The 24,150-nt window shown below is 44.7% G+C and overlaps 1 protein-coding gene across 1 annotated transcript; it reads right to left on the bottom strand.

Moving 5' to 3' along the window:
- Nucleotides 1–6,548: 6,548 nt before the first annotated feature.
- On the bottom strand, nt 6,549–23,365 carry Ct47c1 (cancer/testis antigen family 47 member C1). Its single transcript, XM_052749398.1, has 3 exons — nt 22,579–23,365; nt 8,656–8,832; nt 6,549–6,709 (listed from the first exon to the last, which is right to left on the bottom strand). The coding sequence occupies exons 1-3, from the start codon at nt 23,363–23,365 to the stop codon at nt 6,549–6,551; spliced, it is 1,125 nt and encodes a 374-aa protein (XP_052605358.1).
- Between the last annotated feature and the right edge of the window lie 785 nt (nt 23,366–24,150).

Raw genomic sequence — 24,150 nt, 5'->3', positions numbered from 1 at the left:
TCCAGGGACAAGTGCATTCCAGGATGTACACTAAGGGAAAATCCAGATCTTTTCCTCATTAAACAAGATGACAGGTATGTTATCCAGCCATATACTTGCCTGAAAAGGGGGAAAAGTCCCTCCATGATTTCAGAGAAATGACAAAAGAAGTTTTCTCCTCATGGCCAGACTTAAAGGATGAACCACTCCCCAATTCAGATATGGAACTTTTTACTGATGGGAGATGAAGCCTGCAAAAAGGGGATAGACCCTCACATCAAGATGCTCAACACGGAAGAGCTCATCCCATTTCTCATCTGTCTTGTGGTGGCATGGGGAGGGGAAAGATGCTCTTCTCCCCACCACACCTATCAATACCTGAGGCAGGTGGGAGAGCTGGCCCTGTGTCGCAAGAGAGAGCCATCCCTGCCCCCCACCAGCTGCAGCACTCAGTTGGTGGAGGTGTGGGTGAACAAGCCCCGAAGCTGTAAGCATGGGAGAGCTGTCCCTACTACTCATCTGTCATACAGCAGCGTGGGTGGAGGAGAGATGCCCCTCCTTACCCCTCGTTCCTTAACCTCCTGCAACAGATGAGGGAGCTGACTCTTCCCATTACCTTACCAGGTGCAGCACTAAGGATAGTGGGTCCTGCTCCTGGCCTAGGCAGCATAGCAGAGCTGGCCCTGTTGTCGGAGGAGGTGTGGGTGACCCAGCTCCAATGTTGTCAGCAGGAGGAGGGCTGTCCCATTACTCATCTGACATGTGGTGGCATGGGTTGAGGAGAGGTGCCCCCCTGCCCACTGACACCTGAGACAGGTGGAAGAGATGGCCCTGGGGTCATGGGAGGAAGAGGGCTGTCCTGGCCCCTCACCAGCTGCAGCACTGGGGACAGTGGCCCTAAACCTCATCTGGGCAACACAGTAGAGCTGGCCCTGATGGTGGTAGGTGTGGGAGAGCTGACCCTGAGGGCATGAAGGCAAGAGAACTGGTCCCACTCCTCACTCATTGCTGCAATGGGTGAATCAGCTGCAGCAGTGATGGAGAGCTCACCCTGGTGGTGAGGACAGGGGAGAACTGGCGGGCTGACCAACCCTGCAGCTGCCCAGGCCCAGAACCAGGGTAATGACTTGGCCTGCCCCAACATCCACCCCATCTGTGAACTGCTGGAGCCCGTGAAGGGGCCGGTCCTGCAGACCCAAAGCTGCAGGATCTCCACGACACAAGGCAACATCAGGATATCCAAGAGGAGTTCCAGTGAGGGCCCAGCATCAATAGTGCAGCAGAAGCCAAGGCACTCAACCAGATCAATGACTCTTTGCAATGAACACTTGCAAGTAAAGATGGATGGACAAAAGGCTGCATGACACACTGTGTCACACTACAGCTTCCACGACGAGATTTTAATTTTTTTCCTTTTCTTTCTCTTAAATTTTGTTTCATTTGGTGGGAGGGGGGGCGTTGCAGGGATGGAGGGCAGATGAGAAGGGACAGGGAATGAATGGGATCGAGATACATGATGTGAAAGATACACAGAATAAATAAAAAGAAAGTAAAAAAGATACTCATCATAGCAATATACAGAGAAAGAGGACTGCTTACCTCAGGGGGTAAAGAAATTTGAAAACAGACCAAATCCTCCAACTCCTAGAAGCTGGCTGGACCCCTGGCTATGGCAGTGGGACACTGCTAGACTCACAGAGTCATGGTCAAGTGAGTCAGCGAAACCAACTGGCAGACCAGGCGGCCCAACAGGCTGGCCTCCATGAAGACAAAGGCCCCCAGTCTCCTCTTATTATTCCTTAACAACGGATGAAGGAGCTACTAAAAATCAGAAGGACTGGCTGATTGTGACAGATAGGAAAATCATTCCAGAGATGACAGCTCCCAGCCTAATCCTGAAAGCTAATGAAGCAACCCATCTGGATATAAAATTGCCCTACAAGAATTATTGCAAAGATATTTGGTAGCGCTAAGGTTGCCAACACTGCAAGCTAGCAAAGCCTGTCTGTGCGTTCCTGGAAAAATCTCAAGCAGGGACCCAAGGCATCCATGTTGACACAAAACAGGGGTCCTACCTATTTAAACCTATATGAATGGACTTTCCTGACACTCAACCCAGCAGAAGCTAACAATACTTGCTGGTTATGGTGTGTACTCTTCAGGCTGGGTAGCTTATTCTACCTGCACAGAGAATTAACTTGAAACTTGTACACACAGTACCACCACAAAACCTTCAGGCCTGGTTGAGAAAGTAAATAGGACTTTAATTCTGCCACACACAGTGTTTAGGATGCATTACACACCCTGTAAATATGGTTACTATACTTTTGAGGTTGTGTTTGCCAGCCACCTCCACTACTCCTAAAGGACTCAAGGGACCTCTGAGAGTATGGGCATAACTTCCTCTAGAGGTTCCTGAAAGACTTGGTTGACACTGTACCAAAAATGCCCAATCCTCACCACTCCCTCAGCTCTTAAAGTTGCAGGTGTCAAGCCATGGATACACCACACTCACACCAAAGCTGCTGTGGACCCAAGCCAGGAGTGGGCCATGAGAGCCAACTCAGACTAGCCACTGAAACTGATAATCTCAAAACGACCTAGAAACAGGGAGAATGGCTCAGCTCTTCCTCTGCCTCCTGCTGTCCTTTCTGATCCTGTGGATGTGCATCTGAGCCAGTCCCCACTCAAGCTCTCCGACTCTGTCACATAAATTAGTATGGAGTGCAACCTTGTTCCAAGGAAATTCCAATTCCTGGACACCCATCAAGATAACTTACTGTCCCCCAGGAGGGGATCTGCACTATCTCCTCCAGGTGATGCTACTTGGGAATAGACAGCCATGGATCACCTCTAAGACCTAGTATGCTGTGATGGAGCTGCCCACACCAGTAAAACACATTGTGGTCCCTTTGGCTATGGCCCCAGCTAGTGACAGCCTATGGATGAGTAGCCAGAGGACAAAAGAACTATTGGGAGGACATCAATCGGTCTTATCTTTTAAACACTGGTCATCCATGGACTTCCTAACGAAAGGGGCCTGGAAAAGAGGTCCAATAAAGGAACAAGGAGATAAGGCCATAATGGGCCTTGGGGGTAAGGATGAATAATATGGGAACTGACCATAGAAAAGCCCTTTGTGTGGGAAAGGCCATGTCTCAAAATGCTGGCTTTAGTAAATGCCAGCTATGATCTCTCAACTTAGGTCAAGACTGCAAGACAAGCTTACAGGCAAGCCTGATTACTTATACTGGAGTAGGAATAACTTGATCAAAGCCTGACTATCAACAACACAAAAGGGACATGTTTTTTGGGCCACTTGTTTAAGTCATAGGAAAAGTTGAGTGTGTGTAAAATGAAGATGGCTGTACCAGACTAGCTAAAAGACACTAGGACAGAGTTAGCCTGCCCCAAGGTTATTTACACCAGTCACAGACTAGTATTCATGGCCCTCAACTTAGATGTGCTCACAGGAAGTGAGGTCCAGCAATATGTACATCCCTTACATTAAAGAAATAAGAAAAGGCTGGGTCTTGTGCTACATGCCTTTAATCCCATCACTGGGGAGGTAGAGGCAAGAGAATCTCTGAGTTCAAGGCCATGATGAGCTCCAGGACAGCTAGGGCTACATAGTGAAACGCAGTCTCCAAAGAATTAAAGAAATAACAGGACCTCACACTGGAATCCACATGTACAAGAATAAAGCTAGATCCCTACCTATCATCCTGAATAAAAATCAACACAAGATAGACGAAAGACCTTAGTTTAGGACCTAAAACTTTGAAACTGCCAGGGGAAAACCTAGGTAAAGCATTTCACATTATAGGTAGAGGCAAGGAATTTCTGAAAGGGATTCTAATAGCAGGAAATGATCCCCCAAATGACAAATGGTTTGCATGAAATTCAAAATCATTTTTAATCACAAAGGCAATAATCACTGGGTGAAGAGACAATTTAAAGAATGAGAAAAGTTTTCACCTACACATCAGTCAGATTAATATCTAGAATATATGAAGAACCAGAATGATTTAACAACCAAAACCTGTCTTATCAATAAATGGGCTACTGTAATGAATGAACATTTCTCAAAAGAAGAAATACAAATGGTCTATAAATATTTGGAAATAGTGATCAATATCCTTTACCCAACAGGGAAGGTAGTTTTGAGATTTCCCCTCACCCTAGTCTTAATGACTATTAGGAAGAAAGAAAATAATACTAAATATTGGCAAGGATATAGGGAAAGAGGAGCTTTTATACACTGCTGAGGGGAATTTTTTTTCTTTGTTTTTGTTTTTCCGAGACAGGGCTTCTCTGTGTAGTTTTGGTGGCTGTCCTAGATCTTGCTCTGTAGACCAGGCTGGCCTCAAACTCACAAAGATCTGCCTGCCTCTGCCTCCTGATTGCTGTGATTAAAGGCGTGCGCTACCACTGTCTGGCTGCTGAGGGGAATGTAAGCTAGTGTGGCTGATAGGAAAATTAGTGTGGAGGTTTATCCAAAAAATAAAAAAAAATAGAAATACCAAATACTCTATTGTACCAGTCCCAGATACATACTTAAAGTCAGAGACCACAAAATTGTACGCACATCCATATTTACTGCCGCACTATTCAAATAGCGAAAAACAGAACTAGCTGTTCAAAAGACGAACTTACCAAGAAAACACGGAGCATATACAAAACGGAACATTTTCTCCATTTGCATTAAGAAATGAAATAATGAGATTTCCAGAAAAATGGATGAAATTGAAGACAATTAAGCTATGCAAAATAAGCCACACCCAGAAAAGCATTTTGTCCTATATGTGGAATTTAGATTTCTCTCTGTCTCTCTGTCTTTCTGTCTGTCTGTCTGTCTGTCTGTCTGTCTCTCTCTCTCTCTCTCTCTCTCTCTCTCTCTCTCTCTGTGTGTGTGTGTGTGATGGAAATAGGATGGGGACCCTGAAAGGAGAGGAAGAGACTCAAGAGAGATGAGAGGGGAGAAAAAGAGAAGAAAATGGAATACACATAATGGGAAAGCAGAAGGGAAGCCTTTTTAAGGGGAGGGAGATGTCTAGCAGGAGTAGGGCAGGAGAGATAAGGCAGCCTAACTGGAAAGGGATGAAGAAAAACCAAGAAAATCGCATACACACGAAAAAGCCGTAATGAAATTTTGTATGGTAACTTAACCCGCTAATTTAAAAATTACACTCTCTTCCAAGGAGCACTTCTAAAATCCAAGTAGTGCCATTCAGTTGTAAGTGCTCAGTTGTCACATGCACTTACTGATGAATGGAGTGAACAGTACAACTCAGAAGGCCCGCCTCCATCTCCCTCTTCACAAGAATTGTTTTAGGCATGACATTTTAATTTACCTTGGGTTATATAAAGTAATTGAAAACAAGTTCAATTTCAATGAAGTTAAAAGTATCCAAAGAAGAAAAACACAGATTTTAGTCAAGATTATGTAAATAAAACATGACAGTATTTCTATTTTTAAAATTTATTCTTAACATTACCAAACATTGTGAGATGTATTTCCAACAAGAAGGAGAAAGGGCACATGCCATTGAAAGTCACCTTTAAGCGATGACAGACAGAATGACATCAGTCTCAAAACTTCGGGGGCCTTCTGAAAGCTGAAAATCCTAAAAGCAGTGAAGAGCAAGCAGGCTTTCTTCTCGTTCCTCTTTCCTTTCATGGCTCTTAGCTGTGGAATTAGAGGAAAGAGCAGTGAGGAAGGCAACGTCAGGCAGCCACAAGGACGCTCCAAACAGAAGAAAGTAGACAGCTCCACAGACCTTCTCCATCGGTGTGGGTGTGCAGACCGCAACCAACAGAGGACATGTCTCCCTGCTGTAGCGTGTGCGCTGCAAAGTTAAGGTGCTAACCAACTGGGAGCTTCAACCATATGATGCCAATGGCCTCGTCTCCTTTCCTAACACCGGGTGTTTCACTCGAGAGAGCATTTGGAGATGTAAATAAATCCCCCAACCTTTAAGGTCGCGATTATAAAAAAAAAATAGGAGGAAGACATGAAGGCGAGGAGGAATGTAGGGAGAGGGAGGAGGAGGAGGAGGGGGGGGGGAGGAGGAGGAGGAGAGAAAGAGGGTATTAGGAATTATGCAACCGAAAACACGAGGACAGGGAAAATAAAATTTAAAATGAAGCTGGGCATGGGTGCTTGCACTTGTAATCCCAGCACTTCAGAGTCTAAGATGGGAATACTTTTGTAAATGTGATACCAGCACGGTCTATATAGTGAATTTCAGGCCATCCTGGCCTAAATAGCAAGACTCTGTCACAAAACACAGGTATCTTATAAAAACAAAATAGAAAAGAGTACAAAAAATTTCCTGATCACTTAAGTATAATTAAAAATACGACAGAAAGTAAGCCTTAATTATCACTTTAGTGATAATATTAAGGTTAACTTATACTTTTAATGGCAAAATTACTAGGAACTTTAATAATTTAACATTTCAAAAAGGATTGACTGAATTTCTATCTAAATTTATATATTTTTCTCAGCTACTTTAGAAGAATTAAAAATATGAAGTTATGATAAATGCAGGGATGGGGAGTAACGGTCAAAGCTGTGCAGGATACCTGGAGGTGCTGGGACAGTCTCGTGCTGGACCAGGGTCCTGGATAGCTTCTTCTGACTCATTTTCCTTTTGTCTGGTGTTTTCATTGCTTCCAAAGTCTTGGTAGATTTCCTTGAAATGATCAAACTCATACTGACTTATGGCTAGAGTGAAGAATAACAGTGTGAGAAGAGATGTGGAAAAATAACTCACCATAAATAGTAGCAGCATCTTTGGGGAAAAGCTGGGGATAGAAGCAATTAGGAAAAGAGTAGCTGGGCACCTTCCCTGGCTCTCACATTTCAGACATTTGATCATTTCCATGGCTATATTTCTTTCCTTTGCCCAGTAACCTAATTAACCCATGTCACTGATTACTTAGTGAAGGAAGGAAGGGACCAGAGTCATGGGGTCTGCTGGCATTCTGTTATGCTATGGGGACAGATCTGCTGGTAAAATAGTTTGCCTCAAAGGAAAACTATAGATGAATTTCTAAATGGTCTTATTAAATAAAAAACACAGAGTCAAATATTGGGGTGAAAGCATTAGAGAGATCAGGGAAATAGGGAAAGCCACCAGCCAATCTCACCTCACCAACTCTGCAGCTTCCAAATGCGAGTTACTTCCTGTCTACCCATTCACATATGCCTTGCTGTTCTGCCATCTGATTTGCTCTCTCTGCCCAGCTACATCACTTCTCTTCCTCCCCAGCTCTGTCACTTCCTGTCTGTCTGTACAGACCTCCAGACCTCCATGACTAACTAGTTTTGGAATTTAAGGCATGTGCCACCATACCTGGCTCTGTTTCCAGTGTGGCCTTGAACACACAGAGATCCTGCCTGTCAAGTGATAGAATTAAGGGCGTGTGCTACCACTGCCCGACTTCTTTGTTTACTTAAAATGGCTTGCTATTTCCTCTGATCTCCAGGCAAGCTTTATTTATTAAAGCACAAATAAAATACCACCACATTTCAGCACAAGTAAAATATCACCACAGCAAACTGTATGGCAAAGCTGACGGTTTCCTCACCTCCCTGTGGATTTCCTGTCCACAAAGGGACCCTTAGCCAGTTAATCACACTGAGGGACCAAATCTCCAAGAATCTCTCCACACAGAGGTCAGAAGAGGGCCTTGGGTTCCCTGGAAACTAGAGTTACAGATGGGTTTGAAGCACCATGTGAGAGCTGGAAACCAAACCCTGGTCCTCTGCAAGAGCAACAAGTGCTTTTAACCACTGACTCATTTCTCCAGCCCCTCTTTACAGTTTTAAAAGGTCTAATTTGTTATCCAATACCAAGTAGTCAATTCTAAAAACACACATATATGAGCAACAGTATAGGACTCAACAGTTCATTTGCTTGCACGCACACGCGCACACACACACACTCATACACACACACGCACACACACAGAGAGAGAGAGAGAGAGAGAGAGAGAGAGAGAGAGAGAGAGAGAGAGAGAGTAAAAAAGGAGAAGAGAACATGAATTTGAGAGGGAGTAGGTGGAGGAGTGGTGGTCATGGGCGGCGTTGGAGGAGAGAGGGTAAAATTATGTAAATACTCATATATGGAATTCTCAAAAATAAAATGGAAGGGGTTGGAGAGAGGAAAAGAAATGGGGAAATGATATAATTGTATTTTAACTTAAATTTTTTAACTAAAAATGAAATTTTAAAAAAGCCATGCACTCAAAATGAAAAACATATCTACTGGTTCCTTTTCTTCACACTTTCTACCAAGAGCCCCCCACCCCCACCCATTTCCCATAAACAGTAAACTGTGGGTTCACAAATTTAGAACTTTAGCTCTCTTGTTAAACACAAGTTTTTAGAGGGCAGATGTTCTCTTGGAACTTTAAGGGTCCTTCTAGAACTTGGCTTTTACTCTGACCCATGCAGCTCCAGGTTTAGAGGAAAGAAATATCTAGTACTTCCCCAGTCCTAGGCCAGAGCTGAACGGGGCCAGCAGATGGGATCTGCACTAAGGCTCCTTAAGCAGAGTCTGTAGCCCGGATGCCTCGCTGACACTCTCTCATGTACTCCTTCCTGCTTCCTACCCTTGTCCACCTGTTAATGTCTTGCCAGTAACCCGCTGAGCCTTGCTTCCTTACCCTGTACATCTGTAATTAGTATGCACATGTCATCTTCTCCCAGTTCTTCCTTTTCATTCTCCTTTGCTGCTGGCTCCACAGACACCTTGGTGGTGAAGGCTCCATCCATTTTGTTTAACTCCTTGTCTTTGTTTAACTCCTTGTGTTCTGTGACTTCAGGAGCCTCTTTGAGCAGACCTAGGACCAGACAGATGCACAAGAACAGTCCCATGAGTAAGTTCCATGCTAAAAGACAGGCTTAAGACCCAGATCAGACCCAGGATTACGCTTAGACCTTGGCCTTCACCATTGCAGAAAGCAACCATTATTTTTAACCACCAGGACACCTGGAATAAATAAATAAATGAATAAATATGTGATGTAGTAGACAAGGTGCAGATTGGAGTAGAAATATCCAAAAACATGAAAAGAAAGCCAACCATGAGGAACTGAAAGTTGTTCACAGTCATGTTCTATCTTGACACCATGTTACCTCCTTTTTTGAGGTATAGTCCAGTCTTCCTCCAAATAAACCCTCTTGATCTGTACCTCCACCTCATTCTTCCTTGGGGCCTTTCTCAGACCCGTGAACTTCTCTTACTCAGTCTGCATCTTGACTTCCCAGACTACCAATGCCATGTGGCCCAAGTCCTGCCTGGGATTTCAGCCTATCTCACTACCGTCTCTAATTACACTTCAACATTCACCAACTCATCTGATCATTTTTACCCATCAGGTCCAGTTTCCATCCCCTGGGGCAGGTATGACACCAATAGGTAACTGCTACAATGAGGTTGGAACCACCAAGACCGTGACAAAAAACCATTACTCTAGGGAAGATGGTGCCTGCCAATGTCAAGCTGGCTGCAGGTGAGGCGAGACCATGGGTGGGTGTGAGAAGTGAGAGCTGAGGTAAGAAGAGAACTGAAAAGAGGCGTGGTAGCTGAGATGAGCAGGTAAGCTGAAGTGAAGGCTAGAGGCTCAGGCTAGGGGTAGGGGCTGAGGTGAAAGGCTGTGGGTGGAGAAGAGGAGTAGGGGCTGAGTGAAAGGGAGCTGAAGCGAAGGGTGAGGCTGAACGAGACGGTGTGATGAAGGGAGAGAAGCTGAGGTGAAGGGGTAGCTAAAGTGAGACGAAGTCTGAGGAGTGGGGAAGAGCGAAGTGGAGACCTGAGGACGGAGGTGAAGGTGGGGCTGTGTAGTAAGGGGTGGTTGAAAAAAGTGGGAGGAGACTGGGGTGAGGGCTGAGGCCTGAGGTTCCTGGGAAGCTGAGGTGAGGGGTGGAAGCTGGGGTGAGGGGTGGAAGCTGAGGTGAGGGGTGGAAGCTGGGGTGAGGGGTAGAAGCTGAGGTGAGGGGTGGAAGCTGAGGTGAGGGGTGGAAGCTGGGGTGAGGGGTGGAAGCTGGCATGAGAGGTGCAGAGTAATGCAAGGGCTAGGGAGAGATGTGTGGGATTGGGACTGAGGTAAGGGGTGCCTGATGTGAAGGTGCCTGAGGTACTGAGGTGGTGGGGCTGAAGTGAAGTGTAGGGGTCAAGGTGAGTAGTGAGATCTGAGGTGAAGGGGCTCAAGAGAGGTCCGGGCTAGGTCTGAAGTGAGAGGGAGGGGCAAAGCAAAATCTGGGGGCTGAGGTGAGGGGGCAGCTGAAATGAAAAGTACTGGAAAGAGTGGTGAAAATTGACGAGGGGGAGGGGCTGAATTGAGAGGTAGAATGAGAAGTAGGGGCTAAGGGGAGAGGGGCCGAGGGGAGAAAGGGCTGAAAAGCTGAGGTAATGATGGGGCCTAAGGGCGGATGGGGCCTGAAGATGGGGCGAGAGGGTAGGGGTTGAGGTAAGAAGTAAGGGCTAAGGTAATGGCGAGGGCTGAAGGGAGTAGATAGTGCCGAGGAGATAAGCTACAGGTTAATATTCTAATTTAATGTCACCTGAGAAGCTCCACGGGAAGATAGGTGTACAATCTCAGGAGCCGAAAAGCCGGACTTCTTTCCACAAGTCGGAGCAGACGAGAAGGATAAGCCCGTGGCAGACAATAGGGGGCAGTGCTACCAAGAGCCACTTCCCCGCCCTTTGCCTAACAAACTCTACACTGGTTTGCTGAAAATTCGAGTGATCTGCCCATCATCCAATGAATGATTTTCCCGCCCATCCTTTAAATAATACGAACTTCTCACTTTTCCCCCTAGGTTCTGTTACCCAGGCAACCTTTTAGGTTCAAACACGTACCGATATTTTGATTTTATATGTATCCCTGATAGTATAGGGAGCCAATATAGACTTGATCCTGAGACAGGTTTAAAGGGTATATGTTCGTCAGTTTCCACCTGGTATTGCTTCTGGCAAGCAGAATAGTCTTAAAAGTGCAAAGAATGCCACTCAAATTTCAGCAATAGTAAAAAACTCTCAGGAAGATCGAGAATTTAGTTGATTTGATGAGGCTAAATTTATTTTTAAAAGGTTCTGGGGAGATGATTCACTTAGTGAAATTCTTGATGTTCAAACATGGGGACCTGAGTTTGTACGGAAGCATCAACTAGGTGGTGGCATGTGTTTGTAATGACAGCACTAGGGGACCCGGGATGTTCCAGGGGACTCCCTCCACATGCGTGCACCTCCACATGCGTGTGCCTGCACATACACTCCTACTTAAGGACAGAATTGAAAGGGGCATAGTCAGACCTCAGTATTTCCCAGTCACATGGAACTGTAAGTTTCCTTCCTGGTACAATTTTATAAACCATTTTCAGTCAGTTCAGTCAGACAGGTAGATAGAAGTAGACACATTTAAGAATTTATTGGAAATACTACTTAGTTTGATTTGATTTTGTAAGTTGGTTAATGTTTGTAATTATGTACTTTTTCACTTTTATGTTTCAAAAATCAAACAACATTGCCATTTTCATGGCAATGAAAATTAGCTTTGTGCTAAGCTTGAAATTATTTTCTCATCCAGAGAAATTTTATTGTATGTTCCTTTTGATGGCCTTCTTTTGTTTTGTTTTGTTTTGCTTTTTTTGAGGCAGGGTTTCTCTGTGTAGCCTTGGCTGTCCTGGAACTAGCTCTGTAGATCAGGCTGGTCCCGAACTCACAGAGATCCACCTGCCTCTGCCTCCTGAGTGCTGGGATTAAAGGCATGCACTACCACCATCAGGTTTTGTTTGCCTACTGAATGCTTACGTTTTACTCTGATTTATAGTGGGAGATTAAAATTTCACTTTTCATGTCATATTTTTCTTTTCTCCTCTCCCACTTCCCACAAGATCTCTTTCCTCCAACTCCTCTTTTCTGATTTCATGACCTGCACAAGTGTACACACACACACACACACACACACACACACGCACACACGCACACACACACACACACACACACACACACACACACACACACACACACTTGAATCTAAATTGTGAGTATAAGAGAAAATGTGGTATTAGTTTTCTAAATTTTGTTTAACATGATGATGCCCGGTTCCTTCCATTTTCCTGCTAATGTTACAATTTCAATTTTAAATGTTTGATTATATTTTATTATTTTGTGCATGCACAAGTGTGGGCATGAATGTGTATGGGGTGGGGTGGGAGGGGGATGCTGTGGCCTGTGTGTGAAAGCCAGAGGACAACTTTCAGGAGTCATTTGTCTCCTTCTGTTATGTGAGCCTCAGGGATCAGACTCAGGTCCTCAGGCCTGCTAGCAGGTGCCCCGGCGTTTTTTAATAAAGTGAAAATGTCTCAGGGACTATGTGCACTGTGCTAATGTGTCCATGTTTTAAAAAGCTGTGCTGGAGCCGGGCGGTGGTGGCGCACGCCTTTAATCCCAGCACTCGGGAGGCAGAGCCAGGCGGATCTCTGTGAGTTCGAGGCCAGCCTGGACTACCAAGTGAGTTCCAGGAAAGGCACAAAGCTGCACAGAGAAACCCTGTCTCGAAAAAACCAACAAAAAAAAAAAAAAAAAAAAAAAAGCTGTGCTGGTTCCATTTCTTAGCTAATTTGAGTAGTGCAGGAATAAAATGTATGTGTATGTATCTCTGTGGCATGATGATGAGAATCCTTTTACAGTATTAGGTATAGCTGCTTCATGTGTTAGCTCCGAGTTTTGTTTTTTACCTTTTAAGAACCATTCATTCTTTTCTCCACAGTGACTGGACCAGTTTACATCACCCTCAGCAGTGTGTAAGACTTCGTCTTTTTCTATATCTCCATCAACATCATTGTCATTTGTTTACTTTTTTTTAACTTTTATTGATTGTTTGTGGATTTCACACCATACATTCCGATTCCACTCATCTCCCTGTCCCCTCCCATCTGCCCTCTGTCCTTGCGACCTCTCCCCCTAAACAAAACCAAATTTCAAAGAAAAACCAAAAACCAAACAAAACAAAACAACCGCCCCAAAGGAGCAGAATCTTGTCAAGGAAGCTGTGGTGTGGCCCGTTGAGACACACAGTTGACCATTTAGTCCGTTCATCTTTACTTACAAGTGTTTATTGCCACAAGTGATTGGTCTGGTTCAAGGCCTCTGGATTCTGCTACACCACTGATAATGGGCTCTCACTGGGGATCCTCTTGGAGATCCTGTTGTCGTCCTATGTCATGCTGCTGTTGTGGATCTGTAGGTTTTTCCCCTTCACAAGCTCCAACAGTTCATAGATTCTGTGGATGTTGGGGTGGGCCAACTCATAGCCCTGGTTCTGGGCCTGGGTGGTAACTGGGTTGGTCAGCCTGACAGCTTTCCTCATCATTGTTACCCAGGCAAGCTCTCCAGCACTGCCTTGGCTAGCTCACCCAATGCAGCCTGCATCAAGGAGCAGGGACCAGTTCTCTGGCTCTTAGGTCCTCAGATTCAGGTCACCCATACTCACACCACCAGGGCCAGCTCTACTGTTTTGCCCAGGCGAGATGCAGGGACCCCTCTGCTGATTGCTGTAGGGGGCATTTGACAGATGGTAGGGGTGGAATGGGGTGGTGGTCAGCTTTCCTGCTCTCACGACCTCAGGGTAGGCTCACCTGTGTTCCTGACCACAGGGTCAGCTCTAGTGTGCTGCCCATGTGAGGGCAGGCCTGTGGTGAGGGGTGGGCCATCTTTTATTAGTGGGGGGTGAGATCTACCTTGAGGGGCTCAGGGCCAGCTCTTCTGCTTCAATATTCAGTGAGGAGCAGGGCCAGCTATCCCAGGGCCAGTGAAAAGAGGAGCTGGCTCATCACAGCATGATTCCAATGACTCCCTGTGCTAACATAGGCCATGGACATCACCAAAGACCCCAGCTACAGCAGGACCATGGACCCAGACATGACCTTTGTCAGCAGCTCAGGTCTGGACATCACTATGGCCCAAGTGGCAGCACCAGTCACCCGGATCAGTATGACCCCACCAGCAGCATGGTCCTGGGGCACAGACACGGCCTCAGGTGGCTGACCAACACAGGTCATCCGCATGACCTTCAGTGGTAATAAGAGCCACAGAATCAACTCAGACCCTGGCTGCTGTAGGGCCACAGACCCAGATATGGCCCTCAGCAGCAGACCTGGCCCAGAGGACACTATGATCCTGGGTGACAATGCAGGCCACTCAGATCAGCATGGCCCTGGTGGTGGCACAGCTCTTGGATACCCTTATGACTATAGGTTGCAGCCCAGACTCCAGGCATTTATGTAGTCTTTTGTGGCAACGTGGGCGATGGACATCAACACAAACCCTGGCTGTGTTAGAACCTTGGACTCAGACATGGTCCTAGGCAGCTGTCCAGGCCTGGGTGTCACTGTGGTCCCAGGTGGCAGCACAGGCCACTCGGATTAGCATGGCCCTGCAGCAACATGGCCCTTAGACACCAATATGGCCGGCCTTAGGTGGCAGCCCAGACCCCCAGCATGGCCTTCAATGGTCTCAGGAGCTACAGACATCAACACAGACCTGTGTACCCAGATATGGGCCTCGGCCACAACCCTGATCCAGATGATACCATGGCCCCAGGTGATAGCACTGGCCACTCACATTGACTTGACCCTGGTGGTGGCACAGTCCTCAGACACCAACATGGTCACAGGCTGTGCCCCAGATCTTGGGCATCTGGTGGCAACATGGGCCAGGGACATCAACAGAGACACTGGCTGTGGTAGGACCATAGACCCAGACATGGTCCTTGGCAGCAGCCCAGGCCAGGACGTCATTATAGGCACAGGTGGCAGGACAGGTGATTCAGATTGGCATGGCCCCTGCAGCAGCATGGCCCTTGGATACCAAAATGACCCCAGGTGGCAGCCCAGACTACAGGCCTCTTCATAGCCTTCAGAGCCACAGACATCAACACAGGCATCCTTGGTTGCTTCAGAGCATTGGACCAAGACCTGGCCCTTGGCAATAGCCCAGACATCACCTTTGACTCAGGTGGCTAGCAGGCCATTCATTTCAGCCTGTTCCTCACCACCCTCACCTCTCCAGATCTGCCTCTCTTCCCAATCCATGAACCATTCTACCTCTCTTGCACTTACATTTCCCACTCTGCACTTGCTCACTATAATGATGCCCGTTTGGAGGGTGCCAGAGCTCTTGGTTGGGTCACAGGTGGCTTGAGTGTTTGAGTCCTGTCACTCCAGCCTCAAGTCATGGAGAGGAGCTATTGTTTTTCTTCTCTCATGTGCCTGGGACTAGAGACCATGGGTGGCACTTGGTATGATGGTGCCTGACCACCTGGCACCAGAGGTGTCAGGTGGGCTCCTGGTTGATTGTGTGCACAACCCACCCCAGACCAAGGAGTCTGGGGGCAGCCATGCTGGGGATGTCTTTCTGTATGGTGTGAATGTGTTGCTCTGATTGATTGATCAATAAAATGCTGATTAGCCAGTAGTCAGGCAGGAAGTATAGTATAGGAGGGATAAGCAGAGAGGAGAATTCTGGGAAGTGGAAGGCTGAGTCAGGAGATGCTGCCAGCCGCTGCCACCACGAGAAGAAAGATGTAAAGTACTGGTAAGCCACAAGTCACATGGCAATTTATAGATTAATAGAAATGGGTTAATTTAAGATATAAGAACTAGATAGCAAGAAGCCTGCCATGGCCATAGATTACTTATAAGTAATATGAGTCTCTGTGTGTTTACTTGGGTCTGAGTGGCTGCAGGCCCTGGCGGGACTGGAGAAAACTCCAGCTACACAGCCATCTGTGTCCTCCACCAACAGGCCTGGAAAATACCAGGGTCTGCTATTACTTGTTCGTTTTTTTTTTTTTTTAAATCATAGCCATTTTGTCATTCTGACTGGGATGAGATGGAATCTCAAAGCAGTTTTCCCTGTTAGATAAGGATGTTTGAGTACCTTTATTGAAAATTGGATTGCTGTAGCTATGTGAGTTTATTTCTGAGTCCTCTAATACATTCCATTTGTCGAAGTATCTACTCTTGTGCCCATACAATATAGTTTTTGTTGCTTTGAGGTTGTAGTAGAATTTGAGATCTGATATTCTTCTTTCTGTGTAGGATTGCTTTGGCTATATAGATTCATTAGTGACCACATAAGAATCCTAAAAGTGTTTTCTAGTTCTGCAAAGAATACCATTCAAACTTGAATGGAATTGTATTGAATCAATAGATTACTTTCAGTGATATAGTCATTATCATTTTATTCTGTCAGGTCATGAACATGGGAATTCTTTTCATTTTCTATTGTCTTCTTCAGTTTCTTTCCTCATTATCTGAAAGGTTTTGTGAATGTGATGCATGCTACTGTAGAATAATCCTTTTGTATACTGTGAAGATTTGTTGCTGTGGTTGGTTTAGTAAGGAAGCTGATTGACCAATAGCTGAACAGGATAAAGTTAGGCAGGAAAGCAAAATTGAAAATGCTAGGAAGAAGAAGGTCAGAGTCTGGAGTCCTGACCCAGACGCAGAGGGATCAGGAGATCAACATGCCATGCTAATAAAGATACCTCCATGTGGTAGAGTGTAAATAAGAATTAACTTAAAATGTAAGAGCTAGTTAGTAATAAGCCTGAGCTACTGGCCAAGCATTTGTAATTAATATTAAGCCTGTGAGAGATTATTTGAGAGCAGCTGTGGTACAGCAAAACTCTGCCTACAGTATGCCCCAATATCTTTCCTGACAATTTCTTTGTTAGTAATGAAAAAACTACTGATTTGGGTGTGTTGACTTTGTAGCCTATTCCTTTGCTAAAAGGATGTATGAGATGTAAGAATTTTCTAGAGGAATATTTAGCATTTGAGATTCTTTAACTATAGAATGGTGTTATCTTCAAATATTTGTATTCCTTTTATTTCTCCTGCTAAGAATTTGGGGACCATATGGAATAAGATATATGTACAATCATACACACACACACACATACACACATACACACACACACACACACAGAGAGAGAGAGAGAGAGAGAGAGAGAGAGAGAGAGAGAGACAGACAGACAGACAGACAGACAGACAGACAGACAAGCACACAGAACATCAGACAATACCAGAAAAGAAACTCTCTTTATGGTTGAACCACTAAATATACATAATGAAGAGAGGATACTGAAATAATCAAGAAATGTTAGTATGGCTGCGTGGTGGTGGCACACATCTTTAATCCCAGTACTCTGGAGGCAGAACCAGGTGGATCTCTGTGAGTTTGAGGCCAGCCTGGTCTACAGAGTGAGATCCAGGACAGGTACTAAAACTACACATAGAAGTCCTGTCTCTAAAAAATAAAAAAAGTTAACATGGAAGGGGGAAAATCTCACAGGGTCCCAACTCTAGACAAACAACTACAGGCAAGTAATGAACACTGAGAACAAGAGAAATAATCTTTTTCAGGGAAAAGCCCCCCTCTCCCAGTACCAATTGGTCAGCCTTGAACTCATATGCATACAAACAATATAAGGACCAAGCAGGTTTTGTGTGTGTGTGTGTGTGTGTGTGTGTGTGCGCACGCGCGCACACACACACACACACACATATATACATATATATATATATGTATATATATAACAAATAAGAAAAGTGGACATGAATTTGAAAGAAATCAGGGTAAATGGGAGGGTTCAAATGGGGGGAAGGGAGGGGGAAATGATATATTTTGATGAAAAATAATAATGAAGGAGCTGGAGAGATGGCTCAGAGGTTAAGAGCACTGGCTGCTCATCCAGAAGTCCTGAGTTCAATTCCCAGCAACACATGGTGGCTCACAACCATCTGTAATGAGATCTGATGCTCTCTTCTGGCATAAAGTTGTACATGCAGATAGAGCATTTAAAATAAATAAATAAATCTTAAAAAATAAACAAACAAAAATAATGAATTTAAAAACCACTGGTTTCCCAGCTTAGACTACTAGCAGTAGTGGAGAGGGTGCCTGAACTGACCTACCCTAGTAATCAGATTGGCGAATATCCTAACTGTCATCATAGAGCTTTTCTACAGTACCTGATGGAAGCAGATACAGAGATCCACAGCCAAGCACCAGGCCGAGCTCCAGGAGTCCAGTTGAAGAGAGAGAACAGGGATTTTATGAGCAAGTGCATCAGGATCATGATGGGGAAATCCACAGAGACAACCAAACCAAACTAGTTTAGACCAACAGCTGTGTAGCCTGCATGGGACTGAACTAGGCCCTCTGCATAAGTGAGACAGTTGTGTAGCTTGATCTGCTTAAGGGGCCCCTGGCAGTAGGATCAGGATCCATCCCTGGTGCATGAGCTGGCTTTTTGGAGCCCACTACCTATGGTGGGACAACTTGCACAGCCTTGAGGCAGGGGAAGGGGCTTGGACCTGCTTCAACTGAATGTACCAGGCTCTTGGGAAGCCTTACCTTGTTGGAGGAGGAAATGTGGGGTGGGTTGATGGGGGAAGGCTGGAGGGGCAGGAGGAGGGAAGTGGGGGACCTGTGATTAGTATGTAAATGAACAAAAAATTTCTTTAAAAAAGAGCATAAAAAAAATCACTGGTCTCATAAAGAAAAACACCACAGTAACAGCTGACTTCTCAGTGAAGACTTTAGAAGTCAGAAAAGCCTAAAGCAGTGTACTCCAGAGTCGGAGACCACAGATGCCAAGCAAGCTAACTTGGCCAAGCAAAACTATCTTCCAGAGTTGAAGAAGAAAGAAGAATTTTCCACAGGACAAAGCAGCTTAAAGAACTCGTGTCCACCAACCAGTCCTGCAGAGAAGACTGGAAGCAATACTTCAGACTGAAAAGAATACTAAGTGTAGCCAAGAGGCCATAGGCTGAAAACAAATGAAGCTGTAACTCCTGAAACCCAAAACAGGGCTATGAACACAAACAGAAAAAAAAAGATAACAATCATCACACACTTTCCAATAACTATTTTATTCAACAAAAAAACACAGGTTGCTTCAATGAATTAAGAAACAAAACCCTTTTTTTCTGTTAGCTACAAGTAATTTGGTTTCCAGCACCTATGTTGGGTGTCTCTGAGCCTCCTTGTAACTCCAGGTCCAAGGGATCCAGTGTCTTCTTCTGGTCTGTATGGGTCCCACTCACACACTGAGATACACACATAAATAAACGGAAAAAGAAATCTTTTGAGAAGTCTCTTGAAATTCTCAAATAATTGATAAAACTGTCACTTTGAAAAGGAAAATATAATCAAAAAGGTAAAATAAAATCTTTTAAAACTAAACATGTGAGAGTAATTTTGATTCTGCTTTGACTAACCCAATCGGTTGTCATTTAGGAACACAGTCGATGAGATACTGTCCACTGTTTTTCACACAGCATGTGTCAAGTCAGATTAGCCATCCTGAGAGTAGTGACTCATGTAGGAGCGAACACAGTTTTAAAGGCTTGCTGCCCCACATATAAAAATTGTTTTAGAATCACCATTGAATTTCATTTGGACCACAATAAAATAATTAAAACAGGTTTGCCTTTCACTGAAAGTAAGGTGGCCAAAGAAATAAAAGGAGAAATGAGTGAGAAGTATTTATCTAAATAAAAGCTACCAATATTTCTGTTCATTTTTTAAAATCTTATTTTTTTTACTTTATCAAATATTGTCAAACATATCTGTAACAGGTAAGAAAAATGCACATGTGACTGGATAGTATTGTGGAGTTTTAACTAAAGCCTAAACTTCATCTTCCTGTCTATAAAATTGTTTTAAGCTTTTTATTATCTTAATTACTTAGCTGCAGTAAAATAATTAAAAACAAGTACAAAATGGTGGAAAGTTATCCCTGTCAAATGAACATGAAAGAAGTGAAACAGGATGACAGTGTTGCCTCCAAATCATGCCTATGTTTTATTTGACCACAAGACACGGTTTCTTGAGCGAACGATGTTAAATTCCTAAGGAAGAGTATCACTACTGGACGATGATGAACTTTTGGATGACGACGTCATTGGTGATGAAACCTTGTTGGCTTCTCAGAAGTGGAAAACCTAAATTTAGTTAAGTTCAGAAAGCCTTCCTTCTTCATCCTTTTCTTCCTGTTCTTCTTAACTACGGGTAAAAATGAGAGAAAATGACCAATTATACAAGATTAATCTGCTTCCTGTATTTAAGAAAATGATCAGCCCTTGGTGCATGCCTGTTCCATTTGCTCTCTGTCTCAACAATTACAGAAAATCAACATGTTTCCTCTTATAAATCAAACCCATGGTTATGGGAGTGCTTATGCAACCAATCATGTGATTACACCACCTTTTTGGCTATTGGTGTGTGTGTGTGTGTGTGTGTGTGTGTGTGTGTGTGTGTGTGTGTGTGTGTGTGCAGATCTGAATTGAACTCAGAGCCCTGCACATGCCAACCCCATGAGCCACAGCTTCAGTCTTGTATGTATTCGTTTATTCTTTATTCTGCTCGGAAGGTTTGCTGGCATGTGAAGAAGTCTCTCAAGCTCTAAAAGCCAGTGCTAGTTCTACAGGCTTTTTTCTAGTGATGCTTCCCAGCCTCCCAGACATTTGGCTTCCACATATTTTATGGAGCACTCAGCTGTGAAAATGCAGAAAAAAGAAAAGAAAGAAGGAAAGAGGAAAGAAAGAGAAGAAAATGTGAATCACTTAAAGATACTGAAAGAAAAGATATTCCTTAAATTTTAATTATCAATTTGGTGCTGAATGATCATATTAGGACTAACTTTCTTTTGACTGGTATAACATGTAAAAATCTATAGCTAAATGAATATTTAGGTATTAATCATTAAAAATGATCCTACTTGAAGTGTTTAACTTTTTACTATTTGTGTGTAGTAGTTTAAAAGGCATTGTTTCCTACTTAGTATAGGTGACTGCATAATTGTGGCCAAGCACTAAGGACTCAGCTAGTGCCCAGCCCAGCCATCACCACTGTTACTCCTGACAATTGTTCTCTAAACAGATATTGGTCTAGATCTGATACAGGTATTAAGTCTAATAGGTTTACCACTTGTTATTAGTCTTACATTGGTGGACAAAAGACCTCAGAATAACCAAGGAATTGCCACAAAGAACACACTACATTTAGATTAGTAAGTACATGATTACTTTAGTCACATTCTAAGAAAGTTAAATTGAATTTTGTTTGAATTCAAAATAAAGTTTTCCCCACTTAATGAATTAGAATTTAAAATGAGAACGCTCAACTGAAAAGTAACTAACTACAGGGATGGTGCACAGAAACCTGGATTTGCTGGTACTGGAGCCTGCTGGATCTGGGTCCACTTGAAGTGCTCCTTGTTTTTTCTTTTCTTCTCCTTTTTCCTCCTCCTCCTCCTCAAAGATGTTGTCCTCTTCATTCCAGATATCACAATGGCATTCATCTATTTATTTAGTAGAGATCATTAAAAACAGACAAAATAGCCTAATTCCCAACCAGTAGTACCATCCACCTCTACTCTCAGAAGAAACAGGGCACATGAGTAACTACACCAGCAGTAGTTGGCACCTTCTTTCTGTTCCTGCTCCCCTTCCCTAACCTCCGCACTCCGCCACCTCATTGTCTCCACAGTGATTTTCTTCCCCTTTCCCAGCAAATATCCCAAGCCATGAGTTCCATTTCTTCTCCTTTGAAAAAGACATCCGAGGCATTGGTCACCTTGCATTCATTATGCCTTGAGCAGAATCTTGTTTGCCTCAAGTACAAATTCTGGAGTGAATTTGTTTTCTCAAGCCATGAATACTAACACTCCCTTTCCTAGGAAGTGCTTCCAAACTAGTTTATCAATGCAGAGAATCAAATTTGTAAGAACCTTTACATTTTTAAAAGCCATAAACAAAATGAGGAACATCATTTCCTTGTTCTTTTGCTGACTGGCAGATTTCCCTTCTATTGGCTCCCAAGCTCTCTTTTGGACACCTTGCTACATAGTGAGCTCAAGGCCAATGTAGGCTACATGAGATTCTGTCTAAAAAAAGACAACAACAACAAAACCAAACTGTAAAGGTTGTCATAGAACTGGCCCGGTGATTCAGACCTGTAATCCCAGCACTCAATGGCCAGCAGAAGCAGGGGATTGTGAGTAAAAGTCAACCTGTGCTACATTGTGAGTTCCAGGGCAGCCCAGGCTAAATAATGAGATAATGAGACCCTGTCTCAAGCGAACCAGTTTTTTGTTGTTGTGAGTTTTTTTTTTTTTTTTTTTTTTTTTTTTTTTTTTTTTTTTTGAGACAGGGTTTCTCTGTGTAGCCCTGGCTGTCCGGGAACTAGCTCTGTAGACCAGGCTGGCCTCAACCACAGAGATCCCCCGGCCTCTGCTTCCTGAGTGCTGGGATTAAAGGCACCACCCTTTCTGGCAGGAATCGGTTTTTTAACCTGACCCTTTGGACCTTAGAGGCACGACGTGCCCAATCCTAACTTTCCCCACTAGAGGCCAGCACTGAGCAGAGTCAATCGTTGGGTCCCGTGAAGCAGCCGCTTCAGCCTGGGCCTGCAGCAATGCCAGTGCCAATAAAGCTTTGTCCTTATTTCCTGCCTCCCCACCACTGCCCAGCACCGATCGCTTCATCTAGGCCCCTAGGCCTTGTTTCCTTACCCTCTGAGGCCATGATTTGCTCCATGACTTCCTTTGCTGGATCTTCCGCTGTCGCCACTGCTGCCACCTCTTCTATTGCTTGCTCGGCTGGTTCCTCGGCTGCTGCCCTAACTGCTGGCTCCTGCACCCAAAGATCTGGCTCCCGCAGATAATAATCTGCTTCCTCGAAGTCTATAGGCTCCTCCAGCTCCGGAAATGTGGAGATGACTTCTGGCAGGCTTCGGGCCAGGCCTGGAGTGCGGCCCTCACACTCTGCAGTCCTCACTGTTGATGGAATGGGCCCGGGTGGTACTTGAACCTCACTTGAGTGGCCAGATGCAGAAGGGCCAGGTGTTTCCCTCACTTGGTTTTCACGGGGATGCCTAATCATGACATGGTTGTTGTAATAGACACGATTGAGAATGGCGTGGATCAGATCCAGAAACATAAATCGGAAGCCAGCCATTGGGAACTGAAGGGTGTTCACCACGTCTTGATTTTCCACATTTTCCTCCTCCTCCCGTTCTTCTGCCTCCTCCTCAACAGGAGCAATATCTGAGTCTTCCTCAGCAGCCACACTCTCTTCCCTGCCATCCTCTTCCCCTGGGTTTCTTTCAAGCCCAACATTCTCCACCTCCCTAGGACAAACGGCCATTATTTCAACTGCAGGTGTGGCAGAGGTCCCATTTGGGCCGGACTCGTGGTCTATCCTGCAGCCCTCTGCAGCTTCCTGTACCCACTCTCCCTCAAGGGTTACTGGGTCATCTCGGCTCTCTTTGGTTGGATCTCGATTCCCTGTGGTAGACATGACACTATTAGGTACCTCACCAAGGCCTTGGTTGAGCTGGATTAACGACAGACTGTACCCGCCAGGACGATGACTACTGACGATGATGATGATGACAGGATATATTGTGATTAAGAAGTTCCTGGCCCCTAAAGACAGTCAGCAGGGGCCGAGGAGGAGGAGGAGGAGGAGGAGGAGGGCTTTCGGAAGAGACAGCAGGTGAAAGGGCAAAAGTCTATGATTGTGCCTGAGGTGGTCCCATGGATGTAAGCAGGGGTGTGAGAGCAGAGGAGGCCAAGCCCCGCGTCTCTTGTAATATCCGGGGACGAGATGGGAAATACTTGTGTCACAGGTGGGGGCGGGGCTTATGAAGGCTATATAATGGTTTTTGTCACCACATAGCCAGCTCTAAGCTGATTTGTTGATCAGAGAAGATTGACGTGGCCGTCATCCAATGACTGATTGAAAACCTTCCATTTCTAGAAAGAAAAAAAAAAAAACCCGCCACCCTTTCTTTGTTTGGGTCCTTAGAAAAACAGGACTCTCTTTATGTTAAAATCAGCCCTCTCCCCTCCTCTTTTAAAGGTGTCTATGCCAAGTGAGTGCTGGAACCTAAAGGGGTTAAAAGAGGGTTTGGGATTCCCCTAGAACTGGCATTAACCGCATTTATAAGCAGGGACATCAGTGCTGGGAACAGAACTCGGGTCCTCTGGAAGAGAAGCAAGTGTTCATAGCCTCTGAGCTCTCCTGCTTCAGCTCTCTCCTCTTGATTCGATGGTTATCAGCGAAAATATAGTTGTCCTATA

This window comes from Peromyscus californicus, unplaced genomic scaffold (assembly GCF_007827085.1).
Source record: "Peromyscus californicus insignis strain IS unplaced genomic scaffold, ASM782708v3 Scaffold_10__1_contigs__length_136768540, whole genome shotgun sequence".
In the NCBI taxonomy this organism is placed as follows: Eukaryota; Metazoa; Chordata; class Mammalia; order Rodentia; family Cricetidae; genus Peromyscus; species Peromyscus californicus.
This window is presented reverse-complemented; position numbering and strand designations above follow the sequence as displayed.

What these genes read in the sequence shown, in the direction of transcription:
- Ct47c1 (XM_052749398.1), bottom strand. Translation starts at nt 23,365, where the DNA reads ATGTCTACCACAGGGAATCGAGATCCAACCAAAGAGAGCCGAGATGAC. An exon ending in GCAAATCATGGCCTCAGAGG is followed by an intron (nt 8,833 to 22,578) that starts GTAAGGAAACAA and finishes GTCTGGTCCTAG; the next exon opens with GTCTGCTCAAAGAGGCTCCT. An exon ending in ACTAATTACAGATGTACAGG is followed by an intron (nt 6,710 to 8,655) that starts GTAAGGAAGCAA and finishes TCTTCACTCTAG; the next exon opens with CCATAAGTCAGTATGAGTTT.